Raw genomic sequence first — 25,703 nt, 5'->3', positions numbered from 1 at the left:
AACCTGGAGACATCCAAATCCAAACTTTGGCGAATTTCAAGTGGATCATGTAGCCATATCTAAAAGGTACATCACGGAAATTATGAATGTTAAAACAGTCAGAAATGGGGAATTCGATTCAGCTCATTATCTCTCTAAGATTAAAATAAAATTTCTCCCATCTAAACCAAAAAAGGCGACCAAGAAAGTGATCAGATACAACACCACTACAGCTAATATTACAAAAGAAAATATAGGAAAATTTAGAGAAGAAATTGAGACAAGTAAAGAAGGTGATTGGCGTGAACTCCAGATGAAAATAACTCAAGCAGCAGAGAAAACTTAATGATTAGCCAAGAATAAAAAGAAGACATGATGGAATGAGGAGTGTGATGAAGCACTAATACAAAGAGCTCAAAAATGGAGAAAATGGAGATGTTCGAAAAAAAGAGGAAGACCTTGAACAATTCAGACAACAAAGAAAAGAAACATCAAAAATAATCCAGAAAATCAAAAGCAACTTTGAAAATTGTCAGCTTATTGAAATAGAAGAAAATTTCACCAAAAATAATTCTAGAAATTTTTACCAAATCTTTAAACACATACTTAAAGGATATCAGGCACCGAGTATTTGTATCAAAGATGAAAATGGCAAAATAGGATTAAATAATAAAGAAAATTGTGAAATTTTAGCAAATTTTTTTGAAAAGTTGTTAAACTGTCCCGTTCCAACAGATTAATTAGAATTTCCAGTGACACCTCAAAATCTAGAGGAAGATTTCCCGCCAACAGAGCTAGAAATTCATGAAGCCATCAAAACACTCAAAAACAATAAAGCAAGTGGTGAAGACCCCATTACAGCAGAATTATTGAAGTGGTCAGAGCCAAAAATTATAAAGGATCTACAGCTGCTTTTTGAGAACATTTGGAAAACTGAAAAGATTCTAGTTGAAACTCTAACAAAGTATCGAGAACTGTTACAAAGATAGAGCATTTAAAAAAAAAATTCCGAAATTTAAACCTTCAAAATCTTTGGAAGCCTGTATCTCGGGACAGGAAGTTTTTTGGAGATAACAAAAAAATATGTTTCTTACCAACCCCTTTATTTTAACATATGCTAAATTTAATAACATCCCCTGCCTGAAGTGATACAGATCATGCCAATAACTAATGTGTTTGAGGACCGAACCTGTGACGCTGTACACATTGTTCGCCTCTCTGGGTCCAACGTTGTTTTGGAGTTCAACCTTAATGTTAATCTGAAGCAGTTCTCCATTTCCATTGTTCTTCATTTCAGCATAGATTTGGAGCATACTTAATTAATTCTTTTCTTATACCACTCTTCAGCTAAATTTTCAGTAGCAATTCATGCCATAAAGGGTGTCAAACCATTCTCACTATTAATTTCTTTATTCCCTTTAGTAGACATTTGATACCACTGGCTAGTTGCTGGACACCTTTATTCCTCAATCTATCAGGCCAAAAGTCTCCTGTAACTTCACATTACAAAGATTTCTCATTGTCTACAATTCCAACCCATACAGAGCTGTGCTCCAAACACAGCTTCTCAACAATCTTTTTCTGGTCTCGGCAACTACAGTCTGGGACGTTAGCAACTGTTTCTTGTAATTCTTCAGTTTCTTCAGGCATATTTTATGACGAAATAAATCTCTGGTGAACAGCCTGGTATGAGTGTGCATAGGAGACAATATTTCAGGAATCGACCACGTTGCCATCATCAGGTGTGCTGATGTACTGTACCTGATGATAGCAACATGGTTGATTGCCGAAATATTGTGTCCTATGCACACTCATACCAGGCTGTTCACCAAAGATTTATTTCGTCAACTGTTTCTTGGCGCCACTGGCAGTTTAACATCACTGAATTGGATCACAATTAAAAGATAAATCTACATAAAGGTCCTGGTTTGAGGCTCTGTTTACGACACAGTTTTAGCTTTTTCAGCCTCTTTACACTTTTTTTCCTTGAATTCTAAGCTTCACAGGACAGCTAAAATAATTAATTTTCTCAGTCATCATAACATGAACATTTTAATAATTGGAAGCCCATTCATGTAGATTTTGCAATTATAGGCAAGTCTGCATCAGATTTGACACTTCCTGCACCTCATTGCCCTTGTTTAGGTTGTAGCTGTTTTTATTAAGAGGACAGTGTGCATCTTCTGTACACTTGACAATGAACAACCAATACCAAGGGCTGATAGGTTACCATTTCCCTTAACTGATTTGAGTCACTCTGAAGCAACACACACACACACACACACACTATTCTCAGTCACCTTATAGTAGATAAGGATAAGATTAATGTATCACAAAATCAACTGAAAAAATAAATCAGTGAAAATAATCAATTTTTGAAACTATAATGTAATTGGATATATAAAAAAATCTACTCACCAAGCAGTGGCAGGAAAACACACAAATAAAAAGTATTCAAGTTTGCAAGTTTTTGGGGCCAGTGGCTCCTTTTTTGGCAGATGGATTGAAGGGGAAGGAAGATGGGTGAAGGAAAAGGACTGGGGAGGTTTAGGAAGAGAGACAGAGTTCGGAAAAGTTATCCACAACCCCAGGTCTGGGGAGACTTACCATATTGCATGAGAAGGGACTGATTGTTGAGGATGGCACCGGTGCTGTACAACATGATAGTTGCCCCTTTGGTGCATGTTTCACCACGTGTGAAAATTTGGTTTCTTCCCCCAGACACCAGTTCCTCACAATTCTGCAGGTGGGAATTGGCACTACATGTCCTCGGTCCTCACCACACACCTGACCTTAATTTACATTACTTTCTTTGCTCTCATCATTTCTTCACAGTGACTGTTCCTTTTTCCACTCCCTTTTAGTTTTCCACCTCTCATTTTCTGACCTGTCTCAGCTGCTTCCGTTAAATTTGCTATGGAATCAACAACACTTTACAACAACAAAATTGCTACTATTTAGAAAATAACTTGCAACTAATCACTATCGTAGGTAACTAAGGTAACAATTTGGTCATCATTCATGTATTTTATTTCAGAAAGATTCAGATCTTCTGAATCATTGTGATTTTAAGCATTTATCAAAAACTCAATGACGTAATGGTCATTTTTCCTAGTTTTTGGTTGTATTTGGCATATTCAGTGTGATAAAACTCTCCTGTCAATTCTTGGGAAGGCATGGTTTGTATCTACAGATCAGAACCCTGAGGAACAATGTTGATGGTTCCAAGGCACAGTATGTAAAAAATTTACATTTAACTTCTAAGAAGGAAATTATGTGGCACGAAAGAACCGAAACTCTGACTGCAGCAATATGCAACACATGGATCAGATTTCAGTATGAGGGTTTAGTTAAAAAAGGATATTCTTCCAGTTCATTAGATTCATTTATCTAACATAATATCCATGCACTCTTTTCTTTACATCACTGCTCCCTAGTGGTAGAAACAGTCAAGTTCGAGTTAACAATGAACGCTCTTCAGCTTTTAACAACTTTTGTCACCAAACAATACTGCAGTGCAGCAGCAGCCACGATGACATGAGTGGTGAAACAGTACAAGTGGAAAATAACCACACACATGACCCACAAGTCCTCCTCATACAAGCATTTTCCAATTACAGCCAACATTTAACCTAGCGGTAGAACTACAATGCAATAAAAGCTCAGCATGAAGTGCTGAACATAGCATCCTTTCTTTTCTGTGATGGGCTAGATAAAAGTGCTTGAGCTCACTTTTCTGTTCCCCTTGCCCCTCCTACTGTGAGATGGAAATTATTCCATTAGCCCGTACTAACCCATCCCCTTAAACCTCCCTCTTCAAACAGAAAGGAACACACACATGCGAAATATTTCTATGATACTGAAAGGCAATTAAGCATTCTTCTTTTTCATCACTTACTTTTGAAGTAACCTTCACTGACTTAATTCTCGCCTAGAACAAATCAGTTGGCTTGTAGAGCAATGTAATACAAATTATTTATGGAATTATTTTCAGGACAATAACACTGAAACAATAATAAGCCTACAAATCACACCATAAAAAGTCATCAGTCTCACAAAACTTGTACATACCTATGCTTACGTAGATAGCTTTCAAGGGTAACAAGTAATGTTGATGATTCAATAAGCACCACTTCATCCTTGCACTGCGGCTCCATGCAGTCCCACACTTCACGCCATATGCCAGTCATTGTTCGTGGTGTCCTGTGGGATTCCAAAGAATGAAAGTTGCACCGATGGCTCTTCTTTGACCGTGTCTGACTCTCCACCAGATTGCTTAGACGAGCCCTGTCAAACATCAAGTGTACTGCTGAAAGTTTCTTATCACTACTTTTCTTCTCTGTTGAGTACGAGGGTCATGGTGAAATTATGGAAATGATAAAGCCAGCAAATATAACATCTCAAAATGAAACCACAATCAAATAACTGTTGCACTTTTAAATTAGTTGAGTCTTGAATGCTGTCTTTCATTCCTGTCCTGACTGGCTGGCTGTATATGCTGGGGTCCTTAATAAGATTCGTGCCTAAACCTGCTCTCCCCCCCCCCCCCCCCCCAACATATCTTTATCTCGTGCCAGATAATGGAAGCATGCATTCTAAAAGATCGTTTGTACATATGTAGCAGTCTACTGCTGACCAACATATATTTACTTACATTCTCGACACCCCCCCCCCCCAAAAAATCTTTGTACATCACAAAAAAGATAAACTGCAGAACAAGTTAAATATATGACTTCTTGCAGATATTTTCCCATTTATACAAAACAATAGTGGCAACATTTGATGTTCTTTACTTAAAATTTGTCATTATATAATCCCACTTTTCTGAAGTTAAATTATTGCTAGAGTATTTCCTTTCCTCAAAAACAGACTATCATAATGAAATGCAAGCAAAAAAAGACTACATTACCAATGACTGGCTTTACAAGAAACTTAGGTATCCACATAACAGCCAAAGTGCTTCTTTCAATTACATTTAAAAGCAGCTTTGAACTGTAAAGATTTAACTATGCAAACATTAACCACAGTAAAGATAGTTTTCATTGTGGAGCACAGTCCAACATTTGTGACATAGAAAATAAAAAAAAACTCCAAATAATCAGGCACCAGAAAGCATAGGGCTAAATAACCAAGAAAGGTAAGGAAGGCAGCACAAATGCTTGCTTTTTCTTCAGACAGAAGGCCATTAAATTGGAGGTAACTATATATACTATACAAGAATTAAACAAGAAAGTCAATCAAGACCACCGGCAAAAAAAAATTTTTTTTTACATGACTGCTCTTGTTCTCTTATACATTAAACCAGACGCTCTTGTTCTCTTATACATTAACCAGAGGTTCCCAAACTAATACTCTGATGAAACACTTGGAGACTCCTGGTACTCTGATGGAAAACCTAAGTCACATTATTCAAGTTTTTCACAGAGCACTCATTAACTTTCGTGGAACACAGCTGGGGAACCCTGACAAACAATTTGACGGACAAGGTGAGCAGCAAACTGCGACTTTTTGCTGACGACGCTGTAGTACACGGTAAAGCATTGTCATTGAGCGACTAGGGATGTACAAAATGACATAGGCAGAATTTCTATTTAGTGCCACCTTCTCTAAATGTAGAAACACATAAGCTAACACAGATGAGTATGGAAAACAATCCTGTACTAATCATTAGTTTCTCCAAGTTCCGAGAGCAGCAGCGGTGTTATCCCATGACTGTATATTCAATTAATGAAAGGTGGTTCCAGTTTCTATTATGTACTTTATTTAATTCCGTAGCCATTTTCGACCTTCACATCCACAGCAAGGTGTATCTGGAAAATGTTCTGTTTTGAAGCAATGTCAATTTATCCTGCAATGTTCAAATACAGTATTAGTGGTGTGTTGATTGACACTGATATTTCTATTAAATATCTAAGTGTAACACTGTAACATGATATGATGTGCAACGAGCACGTTAGGGAGGCTGTAGTGAAGAGAAGTGTAGCTCATCTATAAACCACATACAGAATACTTGTCCGAGCCATTCTTAAACACTGCTCAAGTGTTGATACCCACCACATTGGATTAAAGGAAGACATCAAAGTAATTCAGAGGTGTGCTACAATTTTTCCTAGCAGTTGGTTTCAACAACACACAACGTGGTTTCAACAACACACAAGTACAATGTAAATTCTTTGTGAATTCAAATGGGACTCCTGGGGGAGAAGATGAAATTTTTCTTTTCATGAAATATTTTTGAGAAAGTTTAGAGAACTGGCATTTGTACTGGCTGCAGAATGATTCTACTAGCACCAACACACATATACTGTAAGATCCATGAAGACAAGATAAGAGGAATCAGGACTTGTACAGAAGCATATAGACAAGTTACTCCATTTGCTAGTGGGACATGAAATGGAGTGGAATGACTAGCAGTAGTACAAGGTACCTTCCATTATGCGCCATATGGTAGCTTTGAGAGTAAGTACACAGATGCTGAGTTTTAGTTCACTATACCAACTAATCCATCAATCTAGAGCTCCTGATCTGCTGGTACAGTTATTTTAGACGAACGACACGGAACACAATCAGAAATATTTATGCAGTAGCTGTTACCTGAGGCTGCTCTCCCAAGCTATTCCAATGCTCGCTGCATCAGCATTTGCAGTGTTGCTGCTGTGTACTATATCTAGAGGGGCAGGAGCGCACATACTACCAAAGTAGCTACACATTATACAACGTGTACATGATACAACAAGTAGCGTGAAAGGATGGAATGAGCCCACTGAAGATTGTAAAAAGCATCATATTCATTACTTTTAATGGTATCGTGCAGCACATATCAATCAATATGAAAAAGATCAAAAGTCAAAAAGAGTAAATAGCTTTGTCCAACGAGTAAATATTTTCCTGTAATTCAAGTAATATTCTTCGAATCATTAAAGTATCTTCTACTGCGCACCTTCTAAAGCAGTATATGTTCTTCCTCAAGGTTCAAGCTATCTCCATACCAAATTTCATCAAAATGGGTTCAGTAGATTAGTCGTGAAAATGTAACATAATTACTTTCACATTTATAATATTAGCATGGATAAAACTTTCAACTATATATTTTTTTACCTGATCCAATTTTGATGAAATAAAGCCTATATGGTGCCCCATGCTATACTCAAGTTACCTGCAAAAATGCCAACAAAATTCATCTAGTATTTTCCAAGAAGTCTGTTCAAACAGCCAGACATGGCAGTTTTACACATTAGTACTATAGATGTACGTGGGGAGAGGGTCCTGTGTAATTTGATGAAATTCATGAAACCAATCCAAATTCATGTCTTTAAATATGCCCAAAATCTATAAATAAATTAAGACTCATTGGTGCAGCAATTTGTAAATAAATAAACTGTCTAGCATGTAGCAGACTCTAAACCAGCGTATCCATGTAAAGAAGGAAGATTAGGGTTTGACAGCCCATCGACAATGAGGTTATTACTGTTGGAGCACAAGCTCTGTTTGTTTCAGAAGAATCACCCCAGGATTTGCCTGGAATGATTTAGGGAAATCATGGTAAACATAAATCAGGATGTTAAAATGCAGATTTCAACCATCATCCTCCCAAATCAAAATCTAGTGTGCTAACGACTTCACAACATTACTCAGTGCCTATCCATGTAGATTATACCTGGGGGTGTATCATCCTCACCTTAAATTTCTGCTACGATTTCTTCACAAACACTAATGTTTCTTTTCGCCAATTTTCTTTTGAACTATGTTTTAAATTTTATCTATAGCTAGATCAAGAGAAGACCACGGTTTCATTTAAGAACACATTTTAGCTAAATCCCACTTATAATCTTCTTCGTATTTAGTTATTAATGGATTAGAAATGGAAAATTTCAGAGAAGCAAACAATAATTAAATCACTGAAGACTAAGGACTCTCATAGAGTGCCTAGCAGAATATTAAAGTGCTGTGCTGAACATGTTAGTCCTGTATTTAGCCATATTTGTAATTTTTTCCTTTAGGAATAGTCAGTTTCCTGAATGATTAAAGTACTCAGTAGTAAAGCCGCTTTATAAAAAAAGCAAGAAAGGGATAATGTAGGCAATTTTAGACCTATTTCTATGTCATCAGTGTTTGCTAAAGTTATTGAAAAGGCTCTGTATGTAAGGATAATTGATCATTTTATACCACATGATTTGCTATCAAATGTACAGTTTGGCTTAAGAAGTCATTTAACAACTGAAAATGCTACATTCTCTTTTCTCTGTGAGGTACTGGATGGGTTAAGCAAAAGGTTTTGAATACTAGGCATACTTTGTGATTTAACTACGGCGTTTGATGGTGTTGATCACAAAATATTTCTCCACAAGTTGGACCATTACAGAATACGGGGAGTACCTCGCAATTGGTTCATCTCCTACGTCAGTAACAGACAGCAAAAGGTCATTATTCAGTGTTGAGAATGGCTGTGATGTGGGGTCTGAGTGGGGGTGTCCCAGGGATCAGTGTTGGGGCCACTCTTGTTCCTTATTTATATAAATGATATGCCCTCTAGTATTACAGGTAATTCTAAAATATTTTTGTTTGCTGATGACACTAGCTTGGCAGTAAAGGATGATGCATGCAACATTGGCTCTGTTTCAAATAATGCAGTTCATGACATAAGTTCATTGCCTGTAGAAAATAAACTAAAGCTAAATCACAGTAAGACCCAGTTTTTACAGTTTCTAACACACAATTCAACAAAACCTAACGTTTTAGTTTCACAGAATGGGCAGACGGTTAGTGAAACTGAACACTTGAAATTTCTAGGTGTTCAGATAGATAGTAAACTGTTGTGGAAAGCCCACGTTCAGGATCTTGTGCAAAGACTTAATGCTGCCATTTTTAATATTCGAATATCATCTGAAGTGAATGATCGTTCGACAAGAAAATTAGTCTACTTTGCTTATTTTCATTTGCTTAAGTCATATGTCATATGCCCCCCCCCCCCCCCCCAATGAACCATGGACCTTGCCGTTGGTGGGGAGGCTTGCGTGCCTCAGCGATACAGATAGCAGTACCATAGGTGCAACCACAACAGAGGGGTATCTGTTGAGAGACCAGACAAACGTGTGGTTCCTGAAGAGGGGCAGCAGCCTTTTCAGTAGTTGCAGGGGCAACAGTCTGGATGATTGACTGATCTGGCCTTGTAACACTAAGCAAAACGGCATTGCTGTGCTGGTACTGCGAACGGCTGAAAGCAAGGGGTAACTACAGCCGTAATTTTTCCAGAGGGCATGCAGCTTTACTGTATGGTTAAATGATGATGGCGTCCTCTTGGGTAAAATATTCCGGAGGTAAAATAGTCCCCCATTCGGATCTCCAGGCGAGGACTACTCAGGAGGACGTCGTTATCAGGAGAAAGAGAACTGGCGTTCTACGGATTGGAGTGTGGAATGTCAGATCCCTTAATCGGGCAGGTAGGTTAGAAAATTTAAAAAGGGAAATGGATAGGTTGAAGTTAGATGTAGTGGGAATTAGTGAAGTTCAGTGGCAGGAGGAACAAGACTTCTGGTCAGGTGATTACAGGGTTGTAAATACAAATTCAAATAGGGGTAATGCAGGAGTAGGTTTAATAATGAATAAAAAAAATAGGAGTGCGGGTAAGCTACTACAAACAGCATAGTGAATGCCTTATTGTGGCCAAGATAGATACGAAGCCCACACCTACTACAGTAGTACAAGTTTGTATGCCAACTAGCTCTGCAGATGACGAAGAAATTGAAGAAATGTATGATGAGATAAAAGAAATTATGCAGATAGAGAAGGGAGACGCAGGGTGTATACATGGACAAGGAAAAAAAATTCCCGGGTTTTTCCCGGATTTCCCGGTTAAAAATACACTTTCTTCCAGGTGAAAATACACTTTTTCTGTGTGAAGTGACAGTATGCTCTTCCTCGGCACTGTAAATCTCATCAATCGTTTGAATGTTTACGGTTTTATATACCGACATAGAATTTCCCAGAACTTTAGAAAACGAAACTCAGGGGGGGAAAACATGTTTTGAAAGATCTTTGATGTGCAGCAACATGTACGCTGCATATTTTCATATTACGAAGGCCGCTTGTCACTTTGCGAAGCACTGAAATCGAGATTGTGATGCGCTTTTGTATGCCAGTCATAGCTCGTGTCAAGTGATCTCACCAGCTGATGACAGCATAAGACACGTGATGCAGTCAGTCAATAGCAAGATCACTCTTAAGTAGCAAGAACACACAAATAAGGAAAGTTAATGGTTTAAATTAATATACACAGCATTCACATAAGAAGATTAATAAGCTGGAAGAGAAGCTAAGCTTCCACATATAATGTAGATTTTTTTTGCGCATGTTACACTTTAAGATACATCACACAAATGTGCCAGTAATTTTTTAATAACGATGTAAATGTCTGATCTTCTGGGCTCAAAATTCTTCTAAATGGTTGTCCTCAAAGAGTTGATTTTTAAATGAGAGTCAAATGCTTTGTGATTTACGAAATTATCGCACATTCTCACACATAGTTCATCTTGCGTAAACAGAAATTTACTTTGAATGTAACGCTTTTCAAACCACCAACCGCAGCATTTTCCTGCGACCTGTTAGAAATAGGTTCGTTTCAGCAGTTGCCAGAGAGTGCCAGATAACAGGTGTCACCGCGCTTGTGCAGCTACGATGATGCAGGAAACCCGATGTTCCTACATGTAAAACATTAAAAGATCGTACATTATGACATGAAAGAAACAAGACATCAGAGGATACTTCAAGAGCATCGCAATTTCGTGAACCATACCAAAATGCACAATTCGGCTTAAAGTGCACATTAGTATGTCCAGATTCGGATGCAAATTTTCTTGGAGTACCAGTACTGTATTATCTCATGTTTGGTTCTTTATTACGGCATAATGCCATATGTTCACTTGAAATGAAACTAGCCAACAGTGCGAAATTAAACACTTCGTTTCAAATAAATTGACTGCCTCAGCAGAAAAGATTTAATAAAAGCCAAATCTCTTTAGTAAACCGACAAAAATAGCTTCACTGTTCTGCAAGGCGATTAATGCTTGACTGTCAGAAAGGTGGACATAAAATCTGAAAACAACAACATATTTTAACCTTCCATAATTATGCGAATGTATTTTAATTCATTTGCTAGCTCCCGGCCACAAAAATCCGTTTTGTTTTCATTTAACGTGAGAGCAAGAAACAAGGAGGAAACAACAAAACCACGGAACATAAACACAGGTCACGTGGAGACGACCCACTTCCCCACAACAACTCAGACTGCTCTGTGCATCAGCCCCGGATCTACTATATTTCCAAACTGGGACAATATTAGATAGTGGCACCCAGCCACACTTCTATAACCAGAAGCAACTGCACATGCCCAAGAGCCCTCCCGCAACTGCTCAAACGAATCTAATTTAAACTGTTGTCACGTCACGCTCATTGGAGGAAATTTGTTGTTATGAAGCATTGCACAGTCTTTCTAAAGCCTCTGACACACTTTGCTGTTGGCAGACGCTCATCTGAGCACTGTGTTTTGTTATTGTATATGGCGGATTTCCTTTGCAACTTAAGTTTCATTTCCGTTTTCTTATTTTCTCTCGTTCATATTTTGTCACTGCAGAATTATTCTGTAGTAGCGGGATACAGTAATATCCTATGTCAGAGTATCAGTTCTTACCAACTAAAATCACAAAAATTTAACTGAAAACTACAACAATGAAAAGTTCCTGGAATTCTAAACAATTCCTGGGTTTTTCCCGGTTTTCTCCTGGGTGCAACAATTCCCAGGTTTTTCCACGATCTCCCAGATGTCCCGGGTCGTATACACCCTGGAGACGAATATTTAATAGTCATGGATGACTGGAATTAGATAGTACGAAAAGGAAGAGACGGAAACGTAGTAGGTGAATATGGATTGGGGGTCAGAAATGAAAGAGGAAGCCGCCTGATAGAATTTTGCACAGAGCATAACTTAATCATAGCTAACACTTGGTTTAAGAATCATGAAAGAAGGTTGTATACATGGAAGAAGCCTGGAGATACTAGAAGGTATCAAATAGATTATATAATCGTAAGACAGATTTAGGAACCAGATTTTAAACTGTAAGACATTTCCAGGGGCATATGTGGACAATAACCACAATCTATTGGCTATGAACTGTTTAAAACCGAAGAAACTGCAAGAAGGTGGGAATTTAAGGAGATGGGACTTGGATAAACTGACTAAACCAGAGGTTGTACAGAGTTTCAGGGAGAGCATAAGAGAACAATTGACAGGAATGGGGGAAAGAAATACAGTAGAGGAAGAATGGGTAGCTCTGAGGGATGAAGTAGTGAAGGCAGCAGAGGATCAAGTAGGTAAAAAGACAAGGGCTAGTAGAAAAACTTCGGTAACAGAAGAAATATTGAATGTAATTGATGAAAGGGGAAAATATAAAAATGCAGTAAATGAAGCAGGCAAAAAGGAATACAAACGTCTCAAAAATGAGATCGACAGGAAGTGCAAAATGGCTAAGCAGGGATGGCTAGAGGACAAATGTAAGGATGTAGAGGCTTATCTCACTAGGGGTAAGATAGATACTGCCTACAGGAAAATTGAAGAGACCTTTGGAGAAAAGAGAACCACTTGGATGAATATCAAGAGCTCAGATGGAAACCCAAGCAAAGAAGGGAAAGCAGAAAGGTGGAAGGAGTATATAGAGGGTCTATATAAGGGCGATGTACTTGAGGATAATATTATGGAAATGGAAGAGGATGTAGATGAAGATGAAATGGGAGATATGATACTGTGTGAAGAGTTTGACAGAGCACTGAAAGATCTGAATCGAAACAAGACCCCGGGAGTAGACAACATTCCATTAGAACTACTGAAAACTTTGGGAGAGCCAGTCCGGACAAAACTCTACCATCTGGTGAGCAAGAAGTATGAGACAGGGGAAATACCATCAGACTTCAAGAAGAATATAATAATTCCAATCCCAAAGAAAGCAAGTGTTGACAGATGTGAAAATTACCCCGAACTATCAGTTTAATAAGCCACGGCTGCAAAATACTAACGCGAATTCTTTACAGAGGAATGGAAAAACTGGTAGAAGCCAACCTCAGGGAAGATCAGTTTGGATTCCGTAGAAATACTGGAACACGTGAGGCAATATTGACCTTACAACTTATCTTAGAAGATAGATTAAGGAAAGGCAAACCTATATTTCTAGCATTTCTACACTTAGAGAAAGCTTTTGACAATGTTGACTCGAATACTCTCTTTCAAATTCTGAATGTGGCAGGGGTCAAATACAGGGAGAGAAAGGCTATTTACAATTTGTACAGAAACCAGATGGCAGTTATACGAGTCGAGGGACATGAAAGGGAGGCAGTGGTTGGGAAGGAAGTGAGACAGGGTCGTTGCCTCTCCCCGATGTTATTCAATCTGCATATTGAGCAAGCTGTAAAGGAAACAAAAGAAAAATTCAGAATAGTTACTAAAATCCATGGAGAAGAAATAAAAACTTTGAGGTTGTTGATGATTTTGTAATTCTGTCAGAGACAGCAAAGGATTTGGAAGAGCAGTTGAATGGAATGGACAGTGTCTTGAATGGTGGATATAAGATGAACATCAACAAAAGCAAACCAAGGATAATGGAATGTAGTTGAGTTAACTCAGGTGATGCTGAGGGAATTAGATTAGGAAATGAGATGCTTAAAGTAGTAAATGAGTTTTGCTATTTGGGGAGCAAAATAACTGATGATGCTTGAAGTAGACAGGATATAAAATGTAGACTGGCAATGACAAGGAAAGCGTTTCTGAAGAAAAGAAATTTGTTAACATGAAGTATAGATTTAAGTGTCAGGAAATCATTTCTGAAAGTATTTGTGTGGATTGTAGCCATGTATGGAAGTGAAACATGAAACATAAATAGTTTGGACAAGAAGAGAAAAAAGCTTTCAAAATGTGGTGCTACAGAAGAATGCTGAAGATTCGATGGGTAGATTACATAGCTAATGAGGAGGTATTGAATAGACTTGGGGAGAAGAGGAGTTTGTGGCAGAACTTGACTAGGAAAAGGGACCGGTTTGTAGAACATGTTCTGAGGCATCAAGGGATCACCAATATAGTATTGGAGGACAGTGTGGAGAGTAAAAATCATAGAGGGAGACCAACAAGAGATGAATACACTAAGTAGATTCAGAAGGATGTAGGTTGCAGTAGGTACAGGGAGATGAAGAAGGTTGCACAGGATAGAGTAGTATGGAGAGCTGCATCAAACCAGTCTCAGGACTGAAGACCACAACAACAACAACAACAACATGTCATATTGAATTGTATTTTGGGGTAACTCTTCCCATTCTAAAAGGATATTTTTGGCTCAGAGACTGGCAGTTCGGGCAGTAAGTGGCAGTGGTGTTAAGTTCACGAACCTCTTGTTGACCCCTATTCACGGGTCTGGGTACTTTGACATTGGCCTATCAAAAAAAAACTTGAAATTAGCGGAGATTGAGGCCTGGTGGGTAACAGGAAGAGAGGATATATTGAAGAGCAAGTTCCCATCTCCGGAGTTCGGATAGGTTGGTGTTAGTGGGAAGTATCCAGATAACCCGGACGGTGTAACACTGTGCCAAGATGTGCTGGCCGTGCACCAAGGCATGTTTAGCCACAGGGTGATCCTCATTACCAACAAACACTGTCTGCCTGTGTCCATTCATGCGAATGGACAGTTTGTTGCTGGTCATTCCCACATAGAAAGCTTCACAGTGTAGGCAGGTCAGTTGGTAAATCACGTGGGTGCTTTCACACGTGGCTCTGCCTTTGATCATGTACACCTTCCGGGTTACAGGACTGGAGTACGTGGTGGTGGGAGGGTGCATGGGACAGGTTTTACACCGGGGGTGGTTACAAGGGTAGGAGTCAGAGGGTAGGGAAGGTGGTTTGGGGATTTCATAGGGATGAACTAACAGGTTACGAAGGTTAGGTGGACGGCAGAAAGACACTCTTGGTGGAGTGGGGAGGCTGTCATGAAGGATGGATCTCATTTCAGGGCAGGATTTGAGGAAGTCGTATCCCTGCTGGAGAGCCACATTCGGAGTCTGATCCAGTCCCGGAAGTATCCTGTCACAAGTGGGGGCACTTTTGGGGTTCTTCTGTGGGAGGTTCTGGGTTTGAGGAGATGAGGAAGTGGCTCTGGTTATTTGCTTCTGTACCAGGTCAGGAGGGTAGTTGAGGGATGCGAAAGCTGTTTTCAGGTTGTTGGTGTAATGGTTCAGGGATTCCGGACTGGAGCAGATTCGTTTGCCACGAAGACCTAGGCTGTAGGGAAGGGACCATTTGATGTGGAATGGGTGCCAGCTGTCATAATGGAGGTACTGTTGCTTGTTGGTGGGTTTGATGTGGACGGACGTGTGAAGCTGGCCATTGGACAGATGGAGGTCAACGTCAAGGAAAGTGGTGTGGGATTTGGAGTAGGACCAGGTGAATCTGATGGAACCAAAGGAGTTGAGTTTGGAGAGGAAATTCTGGAGTTCTTCTTCACTGTGAGTCCAGATCATGAAGATGTCATCAATAAATCTGTACCAAACTTTGGGTTGGCAGGCCTGGGTAACCAAGAAGGCTTCCTCTAAGCGACCCATGAATAGGTTGGCGTACGAGGGGGCCATCCTGGAACCAATGGCTGTTCCCTTTGATTGTTGGTATGTCTGGCCTTCAAAAGTGAAGAAGTTGTGGGTCAGGATGAAGCTGGCTAAGGTAATGAGGAAAGAGGTTTTAGGTAGGGTGGCAGGTAATCGGCGTGAAAGGAAGTGCTCCGTCGCAGCGAGGCCCTGGACGTGCGGATTATTTGTGTATAAGGAAGTGGCATCAATGGTTACAAGGATGGTTTCCGGGGGTAACAGGTTGGGTAAGGATTCCAGGCGTTCGAGAAAGTGGTTGGTGTCTTAGATGAAGGATGGGAGACTGCATGTAATGGGTTGAAGGTGTTGATCTACGTAGGCAGAGATACGTTCTGTGGGGGCTTGGTAACCAGCTACAATGGGGCGGCCGGGATGATTGGGTTTGTGAATTTTAGGAAGAAGGTAGAAGGTAGGGGTGCGGGGTGTCGGTGGGGTCAGGAGGTTGATGGAGTCAGGTGAAAGGTTTTGCAGGGGGCCTAAGGTTCTGAGGATTCCTTGAAGCTCCGCCTGGACATCAGGAATGGGATTACCTTGGCAAACTTTGTATGTGGTGTTGTCTGAAAGCTGACGCAGTCCCTCAGCCACACACTCCCGACGATCAAGTACCACGGTCGTGGAATCCTTGTCCGCCGGAAGAATGACGATGGATCGGTCAGCCTTCAGATCATGGATAGCCTGGGCTTCAGCAGTGGTGATGTTGGGTGTAGGATTAAGGTTTTTTAAGAAGGATTGAGAGGCAAGGCTGGAAGTGAGAAAGTCCTGGAAGGTTTGGAGAGGATGATTTTGAGGAAGAGGGGGTGGGTCCCGCAGTGACGGAGGACGGAACTGTTCCAGGCAGGGTTCAATTTGGATAGTGTCTTGGGGAGTTGGATCATTAGGAGTAGGATTAGGATCAATTTTCTTCGTGGCAAAGTGACATTTCCAGCAGAGAGTACAAGTGTAGGACACTAAAACTTTGACGAGGGCTGTTTGGTAGAATCTGGGAGTGGGGCTGAAGGTGAGGCCTTTGGATAGGACAGAGGTTTCGGATTGGGAGAGAGGTTTGGAGGAAAGGTTAATTACTGAATTAGGGTGTTGTGGTTCCAGATTGTGTTGATTGGAATTTTGAGGTTTTGGAGGTAGTGAGGCTGGAAGTGGTAAATTGAGCAGATGGGAGAGACTGGGTTTGTGTGCAATGAGAGGAGGTTGAGGTTTACTGGAAAGGTTGTGAAGGGTGAGTGAGTTGCCTTTCCGGATGTGGGAAACCAGGAGATTGGATAGTTTTTTGAGGTGGAGGGTGGTATGCTGTTCTAATTGGCTGTTGGCCTGTAGGAGGATGCTCTGAACAGCTGGTGTGGATGTGGGAGAGGAAAGATTAAGGACTTTTTTTAAGGGTAGGAGTTGACGGGTGTGTTCATTGGCTGAGTTGATGTGTAGGTGAAGGATAAGGCGGGTGAGGGCTATGGATTGCTCAGTTTGGAACTGGTGTAGGGACTGATGGAAAGATTGGTTACAGCCAGAGATGGGAACTTTAAGTGTGAGGCCTTTGGTGGTAATGCCAAATGTCAGACAAGCCTGAGAAAATAGAATGTGGGAGCGTAATCTGGCTAGGGCGAACGCTTGTTTGCGGAGGGAATGTAAATAAAACTTAATGGGGTCGTTGTGGGGGTGTTGTGAGGGTGACATGGTATTAGAAGGTGGAAAGTGTAACATGAGGCTGAAATGAAAATGAAAATAAAATATATGGGGAGAGATAAAGGTGAACTGGAAAGTAACTGGAGATCTGGTGTAAAAAAAGGCGAAAAAGTGTTGGTTACAGCTGGGCTATGTTGGTCTTGGGTTGGTAGCCAACGATGTGCACACATATATAGCTGTCATTGCCACCCATTCCACATCAAACGGTCCCTTCCCTACAGCCTAGGTCTTCGTGGCAAACGAATCTGCTCCAGTCCGGAATCCCTGAACCATTACACCAACAACCTGAAAACAGCTTTCGCATCCCTCAACTACCCTCCTGACCTGGTACAGAAGCAAATAACCAGAGCCACTTCCTCATCTCCTCAAACCCAGAACCTCCCACAGAAGAACCCCAAAAGTGCCCCACTTGTGACAGGATACTTTCCGGGACTGGATCAGACTCTGAATATGGCTCTCCAGCAGGGATACGACTTCCTCAAATCCTGCCCTGAAATGAGATCCATCCTTCATGACAGCCTCCCCACTCCACCAAGAGTGTCTTTCTGCCGTCCACCTAACCTTCGTAACCTGTTAGTTCATCCCTATGAAATCCCCAAACCACCTTCCCTACCCTCTGGCTCCTACCCTTGTAACCGCCCCCGGTGTAAAACCTGTCCCATGCACCCTCCCACCACCACCTACTCCAGTCCTGTAACCCGGAAGGTGTACACGATCAAAGGCAGAGCCACGTGTGAAAGCACCCACGTGATTTACCAACTGACCTGCCTACACTGTGAAGCTTTCTATGTGGGAATGACCAGCAACAAACTGTCCATTCGCATGAACGGACACAGGCAGACAGTGTTTGTTGGTAATGAGGATCACCCTGTGGCTAAACATGCCTTGGTGCACGGCCAGCACATCTTGGCACAGTGTTACACCGTCCGGGTTATCTGGTACTGATGAACAAACCCAAGGTATCCAACATCACGCAGCTGATTCTTCTGCGTCAAACATTTTCATACTCTGCTCTTCAGAATCCCAAAGCGGAACGCAGGTTGTGAGCCATCCTGAAATATCCAACACATAATACAAACTTGCCAACAATTTCCACCTAAAATGTAAACAAAATTCATTCTGACAAGTACACTGCCAATGCTGTTTCTCTGTAGATAACTTGTGAACAAGCCTATATTTCGTTTTACCCTGATTAGGAGACCTCACTACCCGTGAGGTCATTTTCTAGGAAGGCCTTCGGCTGTGCGTCTGAGGTATGACTTTTGAGGCTTTATTTATTGAGGCTCTAGTAGTTATACCACAAAGGCCTATAACGTCCTTGTCTGAAATCGTAGTACCTATGTGCACATCTTATTCCATTAGGCATAAACACAAACTCTCTATATGCATCCCTAAATTGCCGTATTAAATCATTTAGATTTGGCTTATAATACCACAGTTCTTCAAGTACAACAATAGCTGCTGAATAATTTATTTTGTTTCCATAGAAGGTAATAGCTAATTCATCAATCCTTTCTTGATTGGTAGGAACAAGGAAGGCGAGGCACAGGTCGTCCGGGTAATTTCTGATATGGTCCCAGTTGCCATAAAAAACCTCCAACGCAGACATTAGCTGTAAACAACAAGCTTTATTCAGAACGTAACGGTACCCTTCCTTTTACAAAAAGTCACATACACTCTATTTCTAACAACAAATGTTACATATTTAACTTCACTTTGAACTACATCATTCTTTGCAGGTTCATTACCTGCAATTTGAAGTCCGATATAAAACGGGTTAATACCTTGAAATAACTTATTTTTTGCCCGACATTGGATTTCTAAATCTGTCCATGATTTTACTTTTGAAGACTCTTCCGTTGCCCTGTTTGACGCAGGAGAATCAGCCGTGTGATGTTGGATACCTTGGGTTTGTTCGTCAGTACTGGTAACATTTTCATACTCTGCTCTTCGGAATCCCAAAGTTATTTGCCTTTCGTCGGATGAGGATGAGCAGGAGGGTTCGCGCTGCATGCCCGAGGCGTTGGATACGCCGACGGACGAATCTCAGTAGACCGTACTTTGGTCGTATGTGCAGATGGCGCACAGAGTATACGCAATCTGATGGTGTTAAGTTCGAATATGGAAAAATGGGCGCCACCAAGAAATATGATGAGAGTGCTATTTATTTCTCTACATTAAAACATTACAACATTACAGATGAATTTAAGATTTTTGCTAACAAGTATGCATCAGTAATAATTAATAAAGTTGTTACGTATGTGTATAGGATTAATGTAAGAGTTGAACGTTTGACATTGGATGATCGAGCACATAAAAAAATATTTGAAGACCTAGGTGCTTTGGAGAAAGTTCGTATAGCTTGTAGTAATAAAATTGGTGGATTTAGTCTTAAACCCGAACGTTCTTCTGGTGTTCCATGGTGTAGATATAGTAGAAGAATTAGATTTAAGTTTGTAATGTATTCAAAGCCGGAGACAAGTGCAGATATATCAAAAGTAAAATCATGGACAGATTTAGAAATCCAATGTCGGGCTAAAAATAAGTTATTTCAAGGTATCCACCAAATCCAAATTCGGAACAAAATGGTAGGTACACATGCTGCTTCCGGGACAATATTTTCTCGATTAATGTAGACTTGCCGATATTTGTATCTCCATAAAGATATAACTGCTTCTTACGCACCTCCGTGGACCGAAAGGCCTTATTGGGATTCCGAAGAGCAGAGTATGAAAATGTTACCAGTACTGACGAACAAACCCAAGGTATCCAACATCACGCAGCTGATTCTTCTGCGTCAAACAGGGCAACGGAAGAGTCTTCACAACCTGAATTTGACGACGGATGGGAGGTGCCGCTGTCGCGCTTGCCAGCGTACCTACTCGGAGCTTCGAGGTCATCCACTTCGAGTGAGAACTCAGTGGGAGCCCCATTAGAAAGTCAATCGTTGCCACCTAGTATTACTAGTGGCACGATTCCGCGTTGTAGGGATTACGTCACCGTTTCAAGGCCGCGTGCAGGCCAGGACGTGCCTGACCGGCTTGGACATGTTCCAAACGTTTCTGCAACTACTCGCCGCCAGGGATATAAAAGGCGCAGCGAGAGCTTTCTCATTACAGTTGATGCTAGTAGTGTTGGAGGAAAACAGAACTTTGTTGAAACTATTCTTGCTATTTGGAGTATTGTGTTTCTGAGGAACCGTTTGCTCAAGGTAATGCAACACATTTACACTGTTACATTAAGTTGAAGGAAAAAAAACTTTTAAACGAGGTTAGAAGTGGTCTTGAATTTATGTTTGGTACTATTAACAGTGTGTTCGACATTCAAAACTGTCAGAGTCGAAAATCGGCCCTCATTTACATTACTAAGTATGATTCTGTTCCTATCTCGAATTGTAATGACTCGGCTTTCTCTTTCAATGTTCGTTTGCGCAGGTGGGCCGAACGTACTAATGTTATAGATTACACTGATCCATTTTTAGTAAATAATTGGTCTCGTATTCGGTTCATTGAGAAATATTTTGACTCATTTCAGGTAAATCGTTTGGTCGTAAGGTCTCTAACGGAGTGTCATTTAAATTATAATAGCTGGGCGGGCCGCGTTGTACGGTGGTATAATAAGGCCTTTCGGTCCACGGAGGTGCGTAAGAAACAGTTATATCTTTATGGAGATACAAATATCAGCAAGTCGACACTAATCGAGAAAATATTGTCCCGGCGGCAGCATGTGTACCTACCATTTTGTTCCGAATTTGGATTTGGTGGATACGATGCTCGCGTCCATAATGTTATTGTTTTTGAGGAATTTTAGTGGTCTAGGTGGAGGCCGTACGCATCAATTTTGAAGCGTATAGTTGAAGGACGGCCTGTCACTGTTAATGTAAAGAATAAACCTGGCATGGTGATTAACCATCGTGGCTTGGTCATATTTGTATCAAATGAATATTCAATTGGTGATGAAGCTTTGATTTCACGACTTAATGTAATACATGCAGATTGTCATATATTGCATTGTTGTTCTATGAAGGCAGAATTGGATGCGTCGGATATGGAGGCCACGGAGGAAGTTATTTGCCTTTCGTCGGATGAGGATGAGCCGGAGGGTTCGCGCTGCACGCCCGAAGCGTTGGATACGCCGACGGACGAATCTCAGTAGACCGTACTTTGGTCGTATGTGCAGATGGCGCACAGAGTATACGCAATCTGATGGTGTTAGGTTCGAATATGGAAAAATGGGCGCCACCGAGAAATATGATGAGAGTGCTATTAATTTCTCTACATTAAAACATTACAGATGAATTTAAGTTTTTTGCTAACAAGTATGCATCAGTAATAATTAATAAAGTTGTTACGTATGTGTATAGGATTAATGTAAGAGTTGAACGTTTGACATTGGATGATAGAGCAAATAAAAAAATATTTGAAGACCAAGGTGCTTTGGAGAAAGTTCGTATAGCTTGTAGTAATAAAATTGGTGGATTTAGTCTTAAACCCAAACGTTCTTCTGGTGTTCCATGGCGTAGATATAGTAGAAGAAATAGATTTAAGTTTGTAACGTATTCAAAGCCGGAGACAAGTGCAGATATATCAAAAGTAAAATCATGGACAGATTTAGAAATCCAATGTCGGGCTAAAAATAAGTTATTTCAAGGTATTAACCCATTTTATATCGGACTTCAAATTGCAGGTGATGAACCTGCGAAGAATGATGTAGTTCAAAGTGAAGTTAAATATGTAACATTTGTTGTTAGAAATAGAGTGTATATGACTTTTTGTAAAAGGAAGGGTACCGTTACGTTCTGAATAAAGCTTGTTGTTTACAGCTAATGTCTGCGTTGGAGTTTTTTTATGGCAACTGGGACCATATCAGAAATTACCCGGACGACCTGCGCCTCGCCATCCTTGTTCCTACCAATCAAGAAAGGATTGATGAATTAGCTATTACCTTCTATGGAAACAAAATAAATTATTCAGCAGCTATTGTTGTATACAAAGACAGTAACGTGTTCTCGAAAGAACAGTTATTGTTGATGACCGTGCAGCTTTTCCCTGAAATAAATGATGACTAACTGGCAACCTCAGCTGCTGACAGGTGTTGTTGTTATACCTCGATGTGGACAGCTGAAAATGTGTGCCCCGACCGGGACTCGAAGCAGGAGATCCCGGGTTCGAGTCCCGGTCGGGGCACACATTTTCAGCTGTCCACATCGAGGTATAACAACAACACCTGTCAGCAGCTGAGGTTGTCAGTTAGTCATCATTTATTTCAGGGAAAAGCTGCACGGTCATCAACAATAACTGTTCTTTCGAGAACACGTTACTGTCTTTGTATACATAGTTAAAGGCTACCCAGCCATTGACCTTTGTCTGTGCGAATGCGCACAGGTTGCCCAAACTCTTACGGGAATCGCCAACGGGTGCGCGAGTAATGAGTGGATAGGCAAATGTCTATAAGGTACAATACATATGTAGAATTGTGGACAGTTGGGAATGTGAGTCTCACGGGGAGCGTGCAAGGGATAAGTCCCTGCAGTCGCGCTATTCATCTGTGTCCTCGGTGGCTCAGATGGATAGAGCGTCTGCCATGTAAGCAGGAGATCCCGGGTTCGAGTCCCGGTCGGGGCACACATTTTCAGCTGTCCACATCGAGGTATAACAACAACACCTGTCAGCAGCTGAGGTTGTCAGTTAGTCATCATTTATTTCAGGGAAAAGCTGCACGGTCATCAACAATAACTGTTCTTTCGAGAACACGTTACTGTCTTTGTATACATAGTTAAAGGCTACCCAGCCATTGACCTTTGTCTGTGCGAATGCGCACAGGTTGCCCAAACTCTTACGGGAATCGCCAACGCGTGCGCGAGTAATGAGTGGATAGGCAAATGTCTATAAGGTACAATACATATGTAGAATTGTGGACAGTTGGGAATGTGAGTCTCACGGGGAGCGTGCAAGGGATAAGTCCCTGCAGTCGCGCTATTCATCTGTGTCCTCGGTGGCTCAGATGGATAGAGCGTCTGCCATGTAAGCAGGAGATCCCGGGTTCGAGTCCCGGTCGGGGCACACATTTTCAGCTGTCCACATCGAGGTATAACAACAACACCTGTCAGCAGCTGAGGTTGTCAGTTAGTCATCAGCTATTGTTGTACTTGAAGAACTGTGGTATTATAAGCCAAATCTAAATGATTTAATACGGCAATTTAGGGATGCATATAGAGAGTTTGTGTTTATGCCTAATGGAATAAGATGTGCACATAGGTACTACGATTTCAGACAAGGACGTTATAGGCCTTTGTGGTATAACTACTAGAGCCTCAATAAATAAAGCCTCAAAAGTCATACCTCAGACGCACAGCCGAAGGCCTTCCTAGAAAATGACCTCACGGGTAGTGAGGTCTCCTAATCAGGGTAAAACGAAATATAGGCTTGTTCACAAGTTATCTACAGAGAAACAGCATTGGCAGTGTACTTGTCAGAATGAATTTTGTTTACATTTTAGGTGGCAAGTGTTGGCACATTTGTATTATGTGTTGGATATTTCAGGATGGCTCACAACCTGCATTCCGCTTTGGGATTCCGAAGAGCAGAGTATGAAAATGTTACCAGTACTGATGAACAAACCCAAGGTATCCAACATCACACAGCTGATTCTTCTGCGTCAAACAGGGCAACGGAAGAGTCTTCACAACCTGAATTTGACGACGGATGGGAGGTGCCGCTGTCGCGCTTGCCAGCGTACCTACTCGGAGCTTCGAGGTCATCCACTTCTACTGAGAACCCAGTGGGAGCCCCATTAGAAAGTCAATCGTTTAATGTAGAGAAATTAATAGCACTCTCATCATATTTCTCGGTGGTGCCCATTTTTCCATATTCGAACCTAACACCATCAGATTGCGTATACTCTGTGCGCCATCTGCACATACGACCAAAGTACGGTCTACTGAGATTCGTCCGTCGGCGTATCCAACACCTCGGGCGTGCAGCGCGAACCCTCCGGCTCATCCTCATCCGACGAAAGGCAAATAACTTCCTCCGTGGCCTCCATATCCGACGCGTCCAATTCCGCCTTCATAGAACAACAATGGCAATATATGACAATCTGCATGTATTACATTAAGTCATGAAATCAAAGCTTCATCACCAATTGAATATTCATTCGATACAAATATGACCAAGCCACGATGGTTAATCACCATGCCAGGTTTATTCTTTACATTAACAGTGACAGGCCGTCCTTCAACTATACGCTTCAAAATTGATGCGTACGGCCTCCACCTAGACCACTAAAATTCCTCAAAAACAATAACATTATGGATGCGAGCATCGTATCCACCAAATCCAAATTCGGAACAAAATGGTAGGTACTCATGCTGCTTCCGGGACAATATTTTCTCGATTAAGGTAGACTTGCCGATATTTGTATCTTCATAAAGATATAACTGCTTCTTACGCACCTCCGTGGACCGAAAGGCCTTATTATACCACCGTACAACGCGGCCCGCCCAGCCATTATAATTTAAATGACACTCCGTTAAAGACCTTACGACCAAATGATTTGCCTGAAATGAGTCAAAATATTTCTCAATGAACCGAATACGAGACCAATTATTTACTATATATATATATATATATATATATATATATATACTGTCATTTCTTGTTAACAATATTAGCTTATTCCCCAAAATAAGCAGCTTTCACTCGGTTAATACTTGGCAGAAATCAAACCTGCATTTGGATCAGACTTCCTCGACCCTTGTGCAGAGGCTGCATCCATTTTCAATAAGCGTCCACTAGAATTCAAAAATCTTAGCAATAATCCATATGCTTTCAAATCGAAACCGAAGAGTTTCCTCTTGGGTCCCCCCTCCTATTCTGTCGAGGAGTTCCTTGAAAAAATAAGCTGATTCTTGTTGTATTGTTGATTGTGTTAACTTAAACTTATGGATAGACTTTTTTCGGGTTTATAAACATTTTATTTTTATCTGTTATTACTTTTATGTTGTAATTTCATGTACTGACACGTTCCATGACCTTGAGGATTTGCTCCTCGATTTGGTCCTATGAAACTTGACATGTAAATAAATAAATACATAGATCTTCAGTTATACATCACACGAACTGAAATACCTTGTTGGGAAAAGTAAGAAATGGACGAAGTTGTTTGTCTTAAGATCTCCTGGCAGTCTTGTTGGCAATAATTTCTAACTTGACCCTATAGTTTGTTGCATCATTATTCAGGATTTCTATTGTGTTTGTGTGTTTGTTTTTACCTACATACTTATCTGTAGCTCTTACTAGGATTCTTGAGGTGGCTTATGTCTGAAGATGGAAACTTGCTCTTCCAAAATATCTGTTTTGATGTGATAAAAATTTAAGTTT

General features: G+C 40.8%; 1 protein-coding gene across 1 annotated transcript in view; it reads right to left on the bottom strand.

Moving 5' to 3' along the window:
• Window positions 1-25,703, bottom strand: part of LOC126244604 (gametogenetin-binding protein 2-like) — a 148,731-nt gene that overhangs the window by 103,066 nt on the left and 19,962 nt on the right. The window contains exon 4 of the mRNA XM_049948253.1: window positions 4,051-4,266. Within this exon, the coding sequence (XP_049804210.1) occupies window positions 4,051-4,266 (216 nt within the window). The remainder of the gene's footprint in view (window positions 1-4,050; window positions 4,267-25,703) is intronic.

This window comes from Schistocerca nitens, chromosome 1 (genome assembly GCF_023898315.1).
Source record: "Schistocerca nitens isolate TAMUIC-IGC-003100 chromosome 1, iqSchNite1.1, whole genome shotgun sequence".
Taxonomy (NCBI): Eukaryota; Metazoa; Arthropoda; class Insecta; order Orthoptera; family Acrididae; genus Schistocerca; species Schistocerca nitens.
Note: the sequence above shows the minus strand (reverse complement) of the source record. Positions and strands in the feature narration are given on the sequence as shown.